This window comes from Strigops habroptila, chromosome 1, assembly GCF_004027225.2.
Source record: "Strigops habroptila isolate Jane chromosome 1, bStrHab1.2.pri, whole genome shotgun sequence".
Classification (NCBI taxonomy): Eukaryota; Metazoa; Chordata; class Aves; order Psittaciformes; family Psittacidae; genus Strigops; species Strigops habroptila.
The window spans coordinates 150,606,012-150,623,462 of record NC_044277.2 but is presented as its reverse complement, the minus strand read 5'-3'; the positions used below and the strand labels follow the sequence as shown (position 1 = coordinate 150,623,462).

The 17,451-nt window shown below is 40.3% G+C and overlaps 1 protein-coding gene across 1 annotated transcript in view; it reads left to right on the top strand.

The window, feature by feature from the left end:
• POU6F2 (POU class 6 homeobox 2) overlaps positions 1-13,852 on the top strand; it is a 302,801-nt gene extending 288,949 nt beyond the window's left edge. Inside the window, exons 8-10 of the mRNA XM_030487466.1 lie at positions 1,449-1,617; positions 9,780-9,948; positions 13,252-13,852. Coding sequence (XP_030343326.1) covers positions 1,449-1,617; positions 9,780-9,948; positions 13,252-13,756 — 843 coding nt within the window. The 3' untranslated portion in view covers positions 13,757-13,852. The remainder of the gene's footprint in view (positions 1-1,448; positions 1,618-9,779; positions 9,949-13,251) is intronic.
• The last annotated feature ends 3,599 nt before the right edge of the window (positions 13,853-17,451 follow it).

The window sequence follows — 17,451 nt, the reverse complement described above, 5'->3', positions numbered from 1 at the left end:
TTCTTGCTTGTTTTTGTGTTATATCATTCCATGTGGGAGGCAGAAAAAGGAGTTGTAATTTTTTCTATTCTTGAACAGACCCGTAACAGGAATAATGTCATTAAAATTGTTCATATGTATTCTACAGAAAAGTGTCATCTTCAGTGTGATCACATACCTTTATCTACAGTGCCATACAATTTGTTGTCTACTTAGTATCAGTCATTTCTATGTGTTCTGGGAGCATATTATATATAATTTGAGTATTACTAATGAATGCAGCTCTTTCTCTGAAGTCATTTGTTCAGTTAAGTATCAAAAGAGAAAAACTCATACTCCTTAGAATTCAAGAAATAGATTTAAATTACTGACTTCAAGCAAGGCCAAATAGGCCTTTATCTTTCCCCCTTTCTAAGAATGCAGATAACAGCTATCACTTAAAAGTGAAGCCTTTTAGTACATTTTTGCAACCTTTTTTTTTTTGATCAATATCAAGAATCAACATAAAATAAAGGTATAATAAGTAGCAGTCACCTGAGTGTATCAGGACTGTATCACTGTATCATTAAGCTCTGAAAGGGCTGGACTGTACTACTAGAAGCCAATTCAAAACCTTAATGTCCATTGTGTCCCTCCATTCTGCAGAGACTGCCCTTTGAATTTGCTGGGAGTTTTATGTAACAATCAGTACCAGAGAATGTTCCTTGTTTTCAGCCCCACATGAAAGCTGATTAATAGTTCTTTCCTTTTCCCTAATGAACAGCCAAAGACTACACTGTTGTAAAATTGTAAGGAAAAAATTCTAAAGGCAGAATCATGTATCAAGGTGTATCATTTGCATCTATCCTACCCGCTGGACTTTTTAGGTGTTTCTTACTCGACACAGTCCTGATGTGAAAGGGGCTCACTGTGTGTTTTAGGCAAGGATAATTTATCAATTGAGAAATAAGATTATTTTTTTGTTTGTTTGTTTATTTGTTAGATCTAATGTCATAAAACAAATTATTCCTTTTGAAAGAAAGGGATTTTCCCCCTATATGTTCTCTTCCCCATTCCCGCTCTTCCTTGTCCTGGTCCTGCAGTATGAAAGGATCTCTGAAACAATGCTGATTTGTATGAGAATCCATGTAGGGAATAAAAGTCTGACTTCACGAGTCAGAAAACAGGTAAGGACATGTGTTTATTAAATCAGAATGCTGCTGTGAATGTCATAGGTCTCTTATTACCCATTTCAAACAAATACCTTCTAATTAGATTAAGTATCTGGTTAAACAGAGTGAAAATGGAGAGCCAAAATTCACAAGAGCTCAGACTGCTCCTGCTGTAACGCTGTCACCTGAACTAAGTTCATGGTATTTAATGCTCCTGTGAGATTTGTTCCCCAGAAGTAGATGGGTGAGATGGTGCATTGAAAGTTTCCTATTACTGCTTCATTTTCTAAATACCTATTTTTACATTTTAACATATAGCTCCATCAGCCCTCCCAGACGCAAGTGGGACAAGCAGCCTCACAATCCAATCTTCTGCATTTGGCTCACAGTCAAGCATCTATGTCTCAAAGCCCAGTGCGTCAGGCTTCCTCTTCTTCCTCCTCATCCTCCTCCTCTTCAGCTTTGAGTGTTGGCCAGTTAGTCAGCAGTAAGTATTGCTCCCTGGCTCTCCTTAATTCTCCCCTCTGTTTGTCCTCATCACTGCTGAGTTTCCAGATCTGCTTTCCCTCCTTCTTTTTTTGTTTCATATAGTAGATTGTATATTGCTAAGTAGAGTTAATCTTACCAGTGGGAACTGCTAAGTGCTGTCATGGATGGGGCTTAAGGTAAACATGCCTTGAGAAATTGTCATCAATGCTAAAAACAGTCATAAAAATGGTAGCAACTGTTCACTGACTTGCGAGGGCAATTCTTGTAACTGAAATGTAGTTAATGTTCTTTGGAAATGAGAAGGTTTTGAATCGGTCAGTATAATTAATTACAGTGCTCAGAATGTGGTGGGCAGCCAGATCCTTCTACTTTTGGTTAGGCTGCTTATTTGTTACTGTTTGTCTGCTTGCAGTTAGTGTAGCAAAGCATTTTACAACTACACAAATTAAAGCAAGAGACATTTCCTGCCAGGAAAAGCTTGAACAATTTAAACAAGAACGAACTGTAACACGTGGGAGAGGATAGACACGGGCTCTGCAATGAAATAACTGAGTTTCAGTGTTAGCATTATAAGAGCAGCCCTTTCTTCTAGATCACGTAATTTAGAGTCCTTGCTATTACTTTATCAGCATTAACTTTGATTTTTACATAGCAAAACCCAACAGGTTAAAAGTATATATAAGAAGCATTAACAGTTTTTGCACACTGCAAAAATCTGAGTGTATTAGATGACCTTGTTCAAAGATACTCCATGTACATATTTCAAGGAAACAAAAGCTATAGCTCATGCTACGTTGGTAATGTAAAATATAAGACTGATAGAAGCTTATGAAGGGCTTAGAGAAACTGTCATGCAAGGGAAGATGTGAAAAAAGTCCTGGTTAGATTATTTCAGAGATTGTTTACATGGGGAAATTGCTAGCAGAGCTGTAGTGGTAAAATTATGCTGGTATAACTCCCAGTGTGAATACTTTTATTCTGGAATAAAAATATCTGCATTGGTAGCTGTACGTACATAAAATATATAGATACAGATGTAATTATAGTGATATAAATATACTGCTATTGTTCTGCTAGTGAATTTTGTCATGTAGACAAGCTTGTAGGAAGAAGACAAATAAGAGGCTTCATGTTAAAAATACATGGTTACCCCTTGTCTATGTGGGAAAATTGACTAAAATAGTGAGTGCAGAATAAGTTACTTTTCAAAAGCTGGTCCAGAATAGCCTCCTTTGTGGACATTCTTATTAAAATAATATTCTAGAGTAACTATTGAGGGGTACCCTACCCCACAGCAGTTATTCCAGTCAGTTTCCCCATGTGAATAAATCCACTACCCAATAAAGTAACATGGAAGAAGCCCTTTTAAGTTTACACAATAAATTCACCAAAAGTTACAAGATGCTAGAAAAACAGCTGCTTGTTCAACCATACACAGTTCCTCTTAGAACATGTGTTTTATAATAACGATATACACTGGGATTAAAATCACACAATCAAGATACTTTCCTCATCCTTCTTCCAAAATGGAATTTTCCTAGGGGTGCATCAGAATTCCTAGTGCAACAGGCGGGCTGTTGTCCCAGGGTTTGTTCCCTATCGCATACACTAACCTGTTCCCCAGTTTGCATAACATTTGAGGGAGGGAGCTGTGGCAGGGTGAAGGATGGGCTTGCTTCAAGTGGTAGAGGTCTCAGGAGCTGAAGCTTTCTGTCTGCCATGTGATTCCAGTGCAAGTCACTTAAAACAGATTTTTCACAAGCGCTCCCTTAATATCCAGCTTGAGACTCTGGACTTTAATTTACAGAAGAACCTGCTACTCACGCTTAAAATTTTAAGTGCACTTTCACTGTGGAACTGTATAAAGAACCATTTAAACACACCGGCTAAAAAAAAACCATTTCCTACTTGACCTAGACTGGGTACCCAAAAATGCTTTTTCCTTAATATCTGTCCACTTCTCTGTGAATGAGAAGGGGAAGACCCTCATCTTGTAGAAACATAAGAAAATAAATTAAGATCTAGAAAAACAGGAGCTCGAGAAGAAGTGTCTTTGGTGAAGAGCTTTAATAGAGGTCTGGGGCCACACACTGAACAAGTAAAAAGGCAATACATCAATCAGTTCCTCTGTAATGAAAGACAATTCATCCTGTGCACTGGATGAGGCAGGAGTCTGGGGAAAAAGAGCTGGTAATCCAGGGCTCAAAGTCTGTGTTACACTGTGTTGGGCTACTGTCACTCCAACATTTTGTAGCTTCTGAGTGTTTATTTGTGCACTTCTAAGAATGTTTTTTTAAGCTCCATTTTTTGCTTGGATAAATTTCAAGGATGTAACAAAGCAGAATAGTTATGTCAGTCAGTCATATGGTGAGATAATGCTTATATTCATAGTTGGAAATATGAGATCTTCTGTCAGTTGAAGGCATAGAAAAGCTAATAGGTTCAGTTATCATCTTGTTGGTCCTGCTCTAAAAGGAATAAGACGCATGCTGTGGTCATGGATTTGGCTGAGAACAGGGAAGTACGAGGCTCAGGAGTATCATTTAGGGGAAGAGGGAAGATACACTACTGAACATAGACATTCTACTTGTTCCTCTCAGGCTTGGATCCTTCCACCACTTCTGTTCCAGTCCCATTACATCCTCACACTGTTCTCCACATAATCAGCACTCCCTTTGCCTCTGTGTTTTTGTCCCTCCTGCAGTCTTTTCTCCGCAGTCCATTATTCCTCAACTCTTCTTCCCATTTCAGTTCCCCTCCACCTCCCAGTCAGTCTCTGTCCCCAGACCATATCTGTGTCCTTTTTACCAGCCTTTTTATTAGGTAGTTTCTGTCCTCCTCTACCTTATTTATTACTCATGTCCCCTCTTTTTCCCTGTTTTCTGTCCTCTACCACAGTGATTACTACTCTCTGCACAGTCAGACCCTCCCTCCCTCCACTCCAAACTCAAATCCCTGCTCCTTAGTAGTCTTCAGCTGTTTTTTCACCCTTCCAGCATTTCTTTTTCTTCAGACACAAGGTTAATTTTTGCCCCCTCTGCATCCAAATCATGCAGACACTACTCCCACCCTCCCTGGAAGCCATCACAGTGTGGGAAATGATCACCAAGAAGAGGGGCGAGTCAGTCTCTGTCTTTACTGCTGCCCTGGTGCAAAGCAGGCCAGAGCCACCACCATAGGAGGGGGGTTCTTTGCCATCTACTTCAGCCTGAGGCTCAAGCATCCTCAGCACAGAGAAAATCTTAAAGAAAATTCCACACAGAGGTCTAGCCAATCTCACTGAGTAGATAAGACCTTTGGAGGCTCACGTGCTTGGACTTGTTGGAGACAGATTTTTACTTGGGATGCCAAGAAGACCCAGTACATAACAGATATCTCCCTGATACCTATCAAGGCAGTGCATCAAGTTGTAAGGAAACTGAAACTTCTTAAAGACGTTCTTACAATTTCTTTAACCTGGCAGAACAACATGTTTTATTAGCCTTATTCTCAGAAGTAACTGACCCAAAATTTGTCTTATAATGGCAAGTGCCAGGCAAACTTAGCCATAGGTAGTGTCCTACCTGAGATAATGAATGGCACAGAGAAGATTATTTGGGTACTTCTGCCTTGCTCAAAGAAGAAGCTCAATTAAACCAAGTGGGGAACTCAAGAGTAAAGAAAATACTTTCCATGCAGTCAGACTGAGGAAGGTGTTGCGTTTGGGAATTAACCCACTAGGACCCAGATCTTAAGAGCATTCCAAAGAGCCTATAAGAAAGAATAGAATATGGTCACTTCAGCAGGAAAGGATCAAACCACCTGTGTAATGAACCATGAATAGGCAGACAGGATCCCCTGCAGCTTTTCGCTGTCGTTGGTAACACCATATTCTTAGACAAATAGTCTTAATTGATCATAACTAATTTGAAAATGGTTTCAAGTGACTAAAAACCCATTTGCATACAACTGTGCCTGCTCACAGGGAAATAAATACACAGAAAGTTATCCCTGTTTTGCTCCTTTGCAGAATCCACTCAGCCCATGGGTGTAGATCCCTGAGGAGCAGGAGCACCACTTTTTCAAGCCTATGGCTCATAACTGAACAAAGCCTTCTGAGTGTCCCATCTCCCACACACGCGCCAGCAGAGCTTTGTCTAACAGGTCTATGATTGCAATCTAGTGCCTGCCAAAGTCCATTCAAAGTCTTTTAGTGGGATGAAGCCTGCAATGGGTCAGTACTTCGGTAAGAAACCCACAGGCATGAGGGCAGCAAGAAACAACTTGTGGCTTCCTGAACATCTCTTTGATTGCTTGTCCCCTCCTGAGGCAGGAATAGTGTTGTTTCCTTTTCCTCATTTGCTCCAAAGCTGCAGTCCAGTCCTCCAGATGAAGCCCTGGAGTCAAGCACCTTGGTAGAGATTTGCCATATTCCAGAATTTTTTGCTAGATATAATGAAGTTTATGTAAAACCAGGCATATTCAGCTACCTTATTCTGTGAATGGAATTGCTTAGAGCAACATAGTAACTTCAGTAGATAATTATCTGGTGCAAGGTGCTGCACACTTACTCTAAAGAGAGTAACTCTCTTTACAAAGGCCGCCCAACATTAGGGAAGTTACTAAAGTACAATAACAAGGGGATCAAACTGGGCTTAAATAACTTTAGTGTTCCTATTCTCATTTGAGTCATATTGTGTTTATGATTTTACATTTTTCTTTAACATGTTTCCTTATTTTAAAAAGGTGCATTTCCTTCCTTTTTTTAAATTTCCCTTATTCTTTATTTCCTGACCTCCCCCCCTGCTCCCCTCCAGATTGCTGTATTCTTTATAGCTTCTTCCTTTTATCTCATCCTCACCCCTTCATCCCTCACCAGCAACAAGTGCTAGTTATTTTAAAGACAAAAATTTATGGTTGTTTCCAAAGAAAGGACATTTAAAAAGCAGCTCTGCCTAAGCATGGACTGCAAGATTCATCTCTCCTCTTCCTGTCCCTTCTGTATGATTTCTTCATATTGTCTCATCCTATCTCTGTTCTCTTTTGTCTTGTTTTCTCTTCATTCAGTTCTACATCATTATTCCTCCTTTTTTCTATTTCATTTTCCTCCTTTCAGATGCATCCCTCTACTCATTTCTTTAACATTTCTACTGGATGTTCTCTTTGTGGAAATCACTGTTTTCCCCTCGTGCTCTCACATTTGTGTCTCCATGAAGTTCCTTTCTTCCTTCCAAATTCATTTTACTGTCATCTGTTACTATAAAATTAAAATGCCTTCCACAAACAAATTATTCTTCATCCTTTCCCCTGAGCTCCAGTCCATTTTCCATTAACAGTGTTTTGTCCTGCCTTTTTTTATCCAATTTACTTCCCATTGGACTTCCTCTACCAACTATTTCTCCTCCGGTTTGACTGGGGAAATCATCCTCTGTAATCCCTCCCATGGTAGAACTCTGTGCAAGAGAAATTTGCTTTCCCCTTCAGGGTGCACTGATTTCTCTGTAGCAGCTCTTTCCCCTAACTATTAAAATCACACCATATTTGCACTCACCAACAAACTCATATGGGATTTTTCAGGGGAATTCAAAAGCAGTGGTAGTATTCCCTTCAGTAGGAAAAAGAGAGTTTCAGTGCAGAAGGAGAGCCTGTGGATTTTATTTCTTCCACTCTGCTCATCCACCTTCACCATCCACCAGGACATCTGGGGGAATTTTAGCTGCTTCCTTTTTGTTAGGAGATATGTACACTTATGCCCTAAAATGATCTCAGACAACTTTCTCCAGCACCCAGTAGTTTCATTGACACAAGAGCCGTAATGTACACTGGGAGCCTTTAAATGTCCTTATTGTAGATCCCTACCACTCAATGTGGTATTTTCCTGTTGGCACTGTGCTGCGTTCCCTAGGATATCCAGTTAATTTAAAAAGCACCAGTTTATTTAGTCTTCAATAAGCTACTCTTCCTAAAATGTGAAGTGCACTATACTCTTCACTGTTCTAAGAGCTCAGAACTTATTAAAACAAAGTCCATTATATATTTATATATGCTTATGTGTGTGAATGTATTAGTCCACAGAGTCCAAGATTATGTACTGATGGCATTTTATAAGGCAAGAGCAAAACAGGCCGGTGCTGTTACATGATGGTGGTGGTCTTCATAGTACTATTTGAGTGTTATGGAGCTGACAGAAATCAAGGGACTACTTCTATGGATTTCAAAGGGCTTTGAATCACATCTGAAGTAGAAGTGGGTCTGATTTGATACAAATGTTCTTTTCCCTAGAGTTCAGGGGTAAAAGGCTTTAGTGTTTCAGTCCACCTCTGTAAGTACATTCCTCTTCCCAAAGATGCTATGTAAGAATGAAGCCCCTTTCTCAGCAGATACTCAGCTCTATTCCGTGTCTCTGAAAATCAGAACTGGGATGCTAGGTAGACTGTGTATGTGGTAAGCAGGAAAATTTCACACCTCTTAAAGGCAATTACTTTACAAACCTGAGTGTCCCCTGTCACAGCACTGACTACTTAAAAGCAAATCATATGCACCCTGGCTTTGCACTGAATGAGTGCATGCATGTGTGGTGCACAGGTGAGCTCAAGCACAGCACTGACAATAGGAGGGATGATTCTGAGTGTGGAGCATTGTCAAGACTAGGTTGAGCCTACGTGTGTGTTTACCTGTATGAATAGTTCATGTGGTCCCTGGTTGCATACATGAGTATTTTTAAAATACTATTGCTGTGTGTGCTTCTTACACTCAAGCTCCGAATAGATATAGGCTTAAATTTATATAGCAGAAAAACCTCTTCCCTCTCTCTATTATTGGACTAAAAGATTTTTCAGAGGACATTTCCATTATAAGGGAATTTTACATCAGGTTTATAAACCCCTGAGAATAAAAGCTTTGTTACTGTAATGCTGATAAGCCCTTAGCTATAGCAGTACTAGCAGGAGCCACTCTCATATAGGGTTCAGCATAGTAATGTAGTCTAGCACTGTCCTTGGACAACTGCTTGCATTTACAGAAATTGATGGGTTATTGTGCTGCAAACTCTTCACCTCAGAAGTCTAAGGAATGAGGTGAAGAACAATAGAGATGTCTCACTGGGAGAATGGCTTCACTACACGCAGGATTGCACAACACTTTGAAATCTTCCACCATCCCAGTCCCATGCTGGCTCCGACTTGGCAAGTGCTTTCATTTAGCCAGGGATCAGTAGGTTGGTGGGGGGAAAAAGTTCCATTCTCCAGCTGTTGTGTCATTTCCCTTGATAAGTCCTAAATTGACCGAGTTATCCAGCACCAAAGGAGCTTTCCTGTGGTAGACACGCTTTATTATGTGCCCTTTCAGGGACAAAGGCTTCTGTGTCAGTAAACTGCTATGGAGAGGAAGGACAGATTTATTCTCACAGCATCATAAGCATTATCTTCGGAGGGGCTAATGTAAAAGTAAAAAACTGTGCAGCATTACCATCCAAAACCTAATGGCTGATGTTGCTGCTCCTTGATTATCAACCTGATGGGAGGCAGAATGAAAAGCTTGAAAGGCTGCTTCTCGGAAGGGCACATTTTAAAAGATTATTTTTAAATTAAGGAGTTTTTAAAGGCATCTTTTTGTTTGGGCTTGTTCATTTGCTGGGTTATTTTGAACGCTTGGCTGGCAGTTTGGGCTGGGTATTGTGGAAAAGGGAAGGAAGGTTTGTGAATCTCATTAGTTGGCATTATTTGTAGATAAAGCAGAAAGTCTTGCTTGCAAATTAAAAACCCAAGCAGTTTGTGCGTGTATTTAGCCCTCCCCACAGACTGCAAATACATACATTAACACCAGCCTTCCTTCTGTATGTGATAAGAAGGGGAAACAGGGAACACGACACGTCAAGCTGGGGAAGGTTTTGCAAGGCACAAATGGCAGTGAGGAGCGCAGGCACCCCCTCATTGAGGCGAGATGGCTATTTTCAGGAGTTCAGCAACAAAGTACCTGGAGACACTGAACTCGTTAGCATTTTAGCAATCTGAACGTGCCTCATAACCTAACAAGGCAAGGCTCTTTCTGTTTGGGGAAGAAGAGAAAGGATAAATATTAAGAAGAAAAGAGATTAACGTCTTGACGATGGAAGCTGGTGTAAACCCAGCCAGCTCTTACATGATGTGAAGGACTGACATGGTTAAACAAATATTCCAACAGATCCTCAGACAGCCACGGGAGAGGTGGATGGGGTGAATCTGGAAGAAATCCGAGAGTTTGCCAAAGCTTTTAAAATCCGGCGCCTGTCCCTTGGCCTGACGCAGACTCAAGTTGGCCAAGCCCTAAGCGCCACAGAAGGCCCAGCCTATAGCCAGTCTGCCATCTGCAGGTAACAAGTTACATCCTAAACTCTCCTCTCCCTTCTTTGTTCTTAATAATTATTCAGTTTATTGCAAAGAGCATGCCTGTGTTTGAGTCTCATGTCTTTAGAATGTATTATTTGATCTGGGACTTATACTAGCCAATGATGTTGGTAACTGGCAGATAAAATGTTCTTGTTGTGTACCCCTCAAGTAACTTTAGTTGGTTGTGGTTTTTTTTCCTTCTTTTTTAAACAAGCGAGAAACAATGTTCCTGGCATTGAGATTTAATTCAGTAGACAAGCTGGAGACCCTGCTGATGCTGGATAAGCACCAGCTGACCCTCTTCATACTGTGCCATTTTCTACAGATAGGGTTAGTGAACAAATATTTCATGGCTGCATCCCTGCTAAGTTAAAACCTGTATTACTGTGGTTAGCACGTCACATATAGGATGTTAATGATGATTTACCTAGGCAACACAGAAGGGAAAAAAATATCCTTCCTGCTATCTTGCAAACTAGCAGCTATTCATCTTTTATCACCCAAATGTTTACTAAAAAACAGACGACTCATATATGCAAAGCAGGAGGAGAAATCTGCCCTAATCATAAGAAATGATAACACAGTCTTGACAGAGGTAGTTAGAAGCAAACACCATATATGCATGTATGTGTATTACAGTAATCCCATGTTTATGCATGAGGTAACAAACACACTTAGGTAACAGCTTTTTCCTCTTGGGCAATGCCTTATAGTCCTTCTCCATCAGTGAAAGCCAAGAAACCAGCTCTAAGCTCATTTAAGTGGATTTTGTTCTTGGTGATCCATGAAATGCTCTGTCTTTTTATCTGCTCTTTATACTTTTAATGTATTCCCCATAGAACGGAAGTGTACTTTTCCTGCAGTTTAAGACTAAGGTTATAAATAACATCAGTATGGGGTAGTGAGCTTGCAGCTCACATTTTGCTCAATGATTTTCCATAAAACCCATTGATTGTTGTTAAATACAAAAAGCTCCATAGGATCCTCTCACTTCTATGGTCTCCCCTACTGTTTTTTCTTATAAGATACCTCCCTGTAGAAAATAACCTTTATTCAGTCTATACAAGGATACTACTGCTGGGAAATTTGTTTCAGGACTTGTATATCGTTATACCAAACAACATGTACTGCAGTATCAACACTAACAAGCAATGCCAATGATACGAATGCTGTTGCTCCCTGTTGCTAAGGATTAATTTTTTTCCTTCCCTGTGGTCAGCTGGTGAAGAACACCTAAAATGGGTGGAGTTTGTAGCAATTGCCAATTTGTTGTAGCCTTAAGTTGCTCTTTAACATGCGATACTTTAAAGTGATAAATTGCAGTTTCCTCTGCTTTTGTCTAGTTTACTGTCTTCTCATTGCCTCCAGCTACCTCACATGAGAAAGCCACTGGGGAGGGTTTGAATTTTACTAAGAGAAGGGGTTCCCCACTAACCGATTATCATGAAACCCCCCAAAAAGATGAAGTTGGAGTACAAACATGACTAACAAAAGCCCAGAATGTGGAGACCTTTTACAGAGGGCTCCTAGAGGAGCAAATTTGCTCAGAACACGAGGACTGGGTGCAGAAGCTGGTCTCAAATACTTGCAAGGTTATAGGGTTGTTTTCTTTCCTTTGATTGCCAAAAAATGGATCTCACTTTGGGGTGTAGTAACAAGTTATGACTTGTGAAGCACCAAGACAAGCTGCTTCAGTGGCAGTATGCTGTTCTTCAGAAATAGTAGGTTTAACTTTTAGGGGTAACCACGGAGTTTCAGTATGAACTCCAGGGTAATGGAAGGGGCAGTAAGGTAAGCAAGTGGAATGGCCAAGTCAGAGACAGAAACAGAGTCTCCTGGTGGCCTGTGCAGGTCATATCAGCAATATACCACCTTGCTGATGTGTTCTGCATGCAAATAACAGCATTTTCTTAACTTGAGACCATGTGTTCTAAAACATACACTTCAGTCTGAAATATCATGGACACGAAAGAAGGACACCTTACAGTCAATACCACACTAGGATCCCAGGCAGCAGATACAAATTCTTTGGAGTGTTATTATCTGAAAGTATTCCTTATCTTACTCTTTGTTTGTAAGAAATGCTTTGTTTCTTGCTGGAGTATTTTCTGTAGCCGCCATGTGCTAACTAGAGACAGTAGAAACTTCCAACTCCAGTCACTGGGTTGCTTTGCACAAAGGCATTGATTTGGTTGTTCTCATCTCCAGAGCACGTTGTAATTAAGCAGCAGCCATGCTTCAGCACTGGGTGGGCTGGAGAGTGCAGCAGCACCGCGCAGTAGCTGTTGTCCTTCCACAACATTAAATACCACAATGTGCGGGGTGGACATAGGCAAAGTGGGGAGATACGGATGGGCGGCATCAGAGGACTTGGGTTAAGACTATTTTAATGCGTAGCAAGAGAGGATGAACTCGGTAAATGAAAGAAACAAGTACTTATAAGACTTGAAATGTGAACTCGGCTCTTCTGCTTGTTTTTGAAAGGATTAAAGCTTTGTGCGGCTGCTTTTCCAGATGTTTTATAATACTTGTAAAATCTGGTTTGGCAAAGGACTTTTTGATGGCAAAATGATATATAGGAGACCTCATTTACAGGAAATGATATCATTCTGGTACAGTTTGCAGAAATCCCACAATAAACCCAGCTTGGTGCCACAGCATATTAGTAGACTATTATGCTGGGTTTCATCTGGAAAACATGAGTCTGTCTTTGCACATTGTGGGGGCAGTCAAGATAATTGCAAAGCGTCCAGCTGTTTCAGCTGAACACTGCCGTAGCTATGGGAATCTTTTTCCGACCCAGAAAAGGGATATAGTGTTAACTTGCAAACAGTGAAAATTGCTGAAAAATGAAAGGAAAGGAAACCTGATATTGAGAGGCTAGTAACTGCCATTGGTTTGTATTATTAAAGCTGTGGCGTTTGGACAATGTGGGATGGGAGGGGAAACAAAAGGATTAATCACAAAGACAAGATGAGAAAGAGCAATTGCCTTTGATGTCATTTCCTGTAATTAGACTTAGCATTAAGGGTTTGGGAGATCATAGAAATACGAAAATGCGACTAATAACCTGTATTATTCAGTATACTTAAAATTGTGTTGTAGTGCTCGTTTTGTGTTAGCTTAACTATCTAGCTCTCTCTATATATATATTTATAGATATACCTATCTGCTAGTGTTCGTAATCCATTGTAAATTACCTCTGCCAGTCAATTAGTCAGGCAGGCAGGAAGTCCCACCCTGGCAGAGCATCAGTGTAAGACTCTTCTTTCTCAATTTTCCCTCAGACACACCATCCTGAGAAGCCACTTTTTCCTACCACAGGAAGCCCAAGAGAACACTATAGCTAGCAGTCTGACAGCCAAACTGAACCCTGGCCTTTTGTATCCTGCCAGGTTTGAAAAGCTGGACATCACCCCTAAAAGTGCCCAGAAGATAAAGCCGGTGCTTGAGCGGTGGATGGCTGAGGCTGAGGCCCGCCATCGAGCAGGTATGCAGAACCTTACCGAGTTTATTGGAAGCGAACCATCCAAAAAGCGCAAGAGGCGCACCTCATTCACGCCACAAGCCCTTGAAATCTTGAATGCCCACTTTGAGAAGAACACGCACCCCTCTGGGCAAGAAATGACAGAGATTGCAGAGAAACTGAACTATGACCGGGAAGTAGTTAGAGTTTGGTTCTGCAATAAGAGGCAAGCACTGAAGAACACAATTAAACGTTTGAAACAACACGAGCCCGCGACGGCAGTTCCTATGGAGCCTTTAACAGACTCTCTGGAAGAAAACTCCTAAAAACAAAACTAAACCAAACCACACACAAAACAAAACCCCTGCACCAACAGAAACGTAACCATTTGAACTCTGTGAAAATACCTGTTCATCACCCTTGTAAGTAAAAGACTGAGAAAACTACAAGAAGGACAGAACAGTTTATAAATGTCCGTGGGGTTTCCTATTTAAGAAACAAAAGGAAAAAATACACAGCACCCAGCGTGTGTGTGTGTCGTAGAATTAGTTCTCCCCCCTCCTAAAAAAAAAAAAAAAGCCAGTTTTTTTAAATGGACTTAAAGTAAACCAAATAACTGCTTACTTTTTTTCTGTATATTATGAAAATACGAACACATTTTAAGGAAAAACAGAACAAACAAACAAAAAAAAGAACAAAAATAAAAGGAAAAAAAAAGACAAAAAGAACTTTTATCTGTTTAAAAGAGAATACAAGCCTGCCACCTGGAGGAGTGATGGTAGCCTTTCAGGTATCAAGTGCTGATTCACTATGAAAACTATTAACCAAAGTCAGAAACATGGCATTGCAAACTAGATTGTTAGTCTACGCTTTTATGAGCGTAAAATTGTGTTATGAATTTTTACATTTGTATTTTGCAAAGAGGAAAACAACAGGATTAATTTCTCTCATCCTTCCTTGTTCGCACCCCCTGCAGGTGTGTACGAACACGTGTTAAAGCCATTCCATAGTGGTCACCTCCTTTTCTTTTGGTTTTGCAATCTCCAAGTGTTTGGGTGCCAAAAACAATTTGTTTTTATTGTGATTTGCAGGGTTTGGTATTTCTCTTCTAAGGGTGTATGTCCTGGTTTGCGTTTCTTTTCCTTTTCTCTGATTCTTTTTGCTGCCTCCCCCTCCCAGCTCACTCTCCCCCCCCTTTCCCAAGCCCACATAACCCAGTACTATTTGAAGAATTTTAAAAGGAAAAGTGAAATCTGAACACTTTTATATTGATATGCTGAAATGCAATAGAGCACAAAGAAGGATTAGGATTATGTCTGATGAACTGTCAGCCCATGCTGAACATTGTGCTTCTTGTCGAATGGGTAGCTTGGGATTCCTCTGTCCTTTGGCCATGAACCTGGAGAGGTTACCAAAACTCATTTTGTAGTATAACTATAAACTGCACACTTGGTACAGTACTGCATCTCTATTATGGTTCTGTTTGAAGCAATTTCTCTCCAAAGTCTGCTAGCCAAAGAAATTTCTTGAGATTCTGCTGAAAACAAGCGGACAGGCCGAGAAGTGATGAGGATGTTTTGGGTTTTACAACACTAAGGACTGTTTCAGTGGTAGTGCTTTGTTCCTTCTGCCTTTTTTTTATGTCATCTGGTATTGATGCTTGCCCTGTTGTCCTCCTCAGTAGGAAGATGTGTTCCTACAGGTGTTTGCTGTGACCGCTGGCTAGACTAAGCAATCAGGATATAGAGAAACCCATTGAATCTTCTTTGGGAATAGTAAGGTGGGTCACCTGCAATATGTAACAGGTGAAATGATTTTCCTTTAAAGACAATTTATCTCTGTGGCTTCCCTTTTTATTGGACAAACATCTTCTAAAATACTGTGGTCATTGGACCTACGAGTATACCAAGGCTCAGAGGGAGAGGGAGGTGTTGCAGGTTATTGATGGGGTATGGGCTGAATGTCACCTGCAGTTTTCCTCTTCTGCTGAGTTCTGCTCCAGCCTTTGGGTTCAGCCCTCTATTAGGGTAGAAGCTGCATCTCAATCAGGACTTTCCAAAAGATTACTTTGGGGATCTGGTTAAGCTCACTGTAGAGGTGGCAGAGTAAAATTCTGCTGCTATAATTCCTCACTGCATTCACTGCTCACAGTTTGGTTGTACTGGATTTTTGCTGGTCTGCCCACGATATTGGAGGAGGTTCTCAAAGTGCTGGAGTCTTCAAATAACACCTCTCTTACAGAGTTAAAAGAACTCAAGGCTATATACAAAACATAAGTGAAAGAAAGGGACTTCCATCGATTTCGCTGGGCTTTGAATCTGGCCTCGCTACTTTATTAATGGGATTTGCCTTGTAGAATGGGGTCTTTGCTGCATGGTTGGTGGAGTTTTAAGGCTTCAGAGACCATCATCTCTGCCAGAAACTGCCTCTAAATGTGAGCACTCTCAAAGGTCAGGGTTGGAGAGCACTGAGGATCCAGTACTCCGGGTTGGGCTCATGTCCAGCAAATGCATTTTAGGCTTTAAGCTTCAGTAGGGTATGTTTAAGGATATTTTCAGTATTGCTTTTATGTGGAGGAGGGTGAGAATTGTTATTGACTCTTTTCCGACTGTTGATATATAAATATCTGGCAGGGAAAAAAAATCTCAGTAACCACAGACAAATTGTGAGGGACAAAAAAGATGCTTTACCCAAGCTGAGCACGTGAAGTAAAGAGTTTCACAGCAACATCTGCCTCTTTGGGTTTTCTTTTTCCCTCTGTATCCGCAGATACCTATATCCACAGATATATCTATGTTATCTATACCAAACAGCCCTAAACTTGTGGCCACAACTCAGTTTACCCAACTATCAGGAGAGCACTCAGAAGCCAACAGGGAAGCAGGGAAGAACAGACAGTATTTGGAAGCGGACTCTCCTGAAGTCCTACCCGTGTCTCCAGCACGCTGCTAATTGTCCAGTCGTTAACGCCACATACACCATTACCTGTTCAGCCACCCTTGTCCACCACCTCTCCTCTGCACCCCCATCTCCAACAGCCTGGGAACAAAACCATCAACCATTCTTTGCCTAAAAACTGAATTGCCAGTTCTCCCAGGGACTGCTCTAAATTTTGTGCAGAGAAATCCCCCAAGACCAAAAGTTAACTAAACAGCGTAGAAAAGATCCTAAATGTTTAAAACTATGCTGGCAGCAGTTATGTAAGCTCTCTTCTGTTCCAAAGTTCATATCGGAAGGCTATAAGTAGGGCAGTGAAAATGTAAAACAAATATAAATCGCCAGCTTGGAAGAAAAACCTGATGTTCATCCCACAGTCTTAAAACCATTCATGTGCAGTGATTTTTTTTACAGTTTTCTAATTTTGTATTATGTTTTGTAAATTATTTATAAAGTGTTGTAATGCTTCTTATATTAATTTTTTTATAAACAGATTTTTGCTATGAGGCATAAATGGTGCCTGAACAGATTCTTAGGAAGATAAATTACATGAGTCAGACATCTTGGGGTTGGGGGGGGGGGGGGGCATAAATATTGTGGTTTATTTTGCTACCAGCAACATTTCTGGTTCCCATTCGTGAACGGTTCTCATGTAGCGATTACATTTGAATACCTTTTAATTTTGCATGTGACTAAAAGATAGAATGCTACCAGCAAATGAAACAAAAGTCTCTTCAGTCATATGTGAAGGTTTGATGGTTTTCCAACTTATTGATCATTGACTTTTTAAATATATATATATATGAAATTATTATTTGAAGAATGAACCAAGGGTTCACTTACTGTTCTGATTTTTGTCTTTTTATGTTTTTCACTAAAAAAAACTATTTTGGACAGTTGAAGAAATCAGATGCATTCAAATGGTTCCAATTTCTTTATGTTATTACCAAAAAGAAAAAAAGAAAAAAAAAAAAAAAAAGAAAGAAAAAAAGAGAGAACAAGAAAGCAAAAAGGAGCTAGGAAGGAACAAGTAGAGGCGTATCAAAGAACTCAAGCTATAACCAAAAAGAAATATGTAAAATGC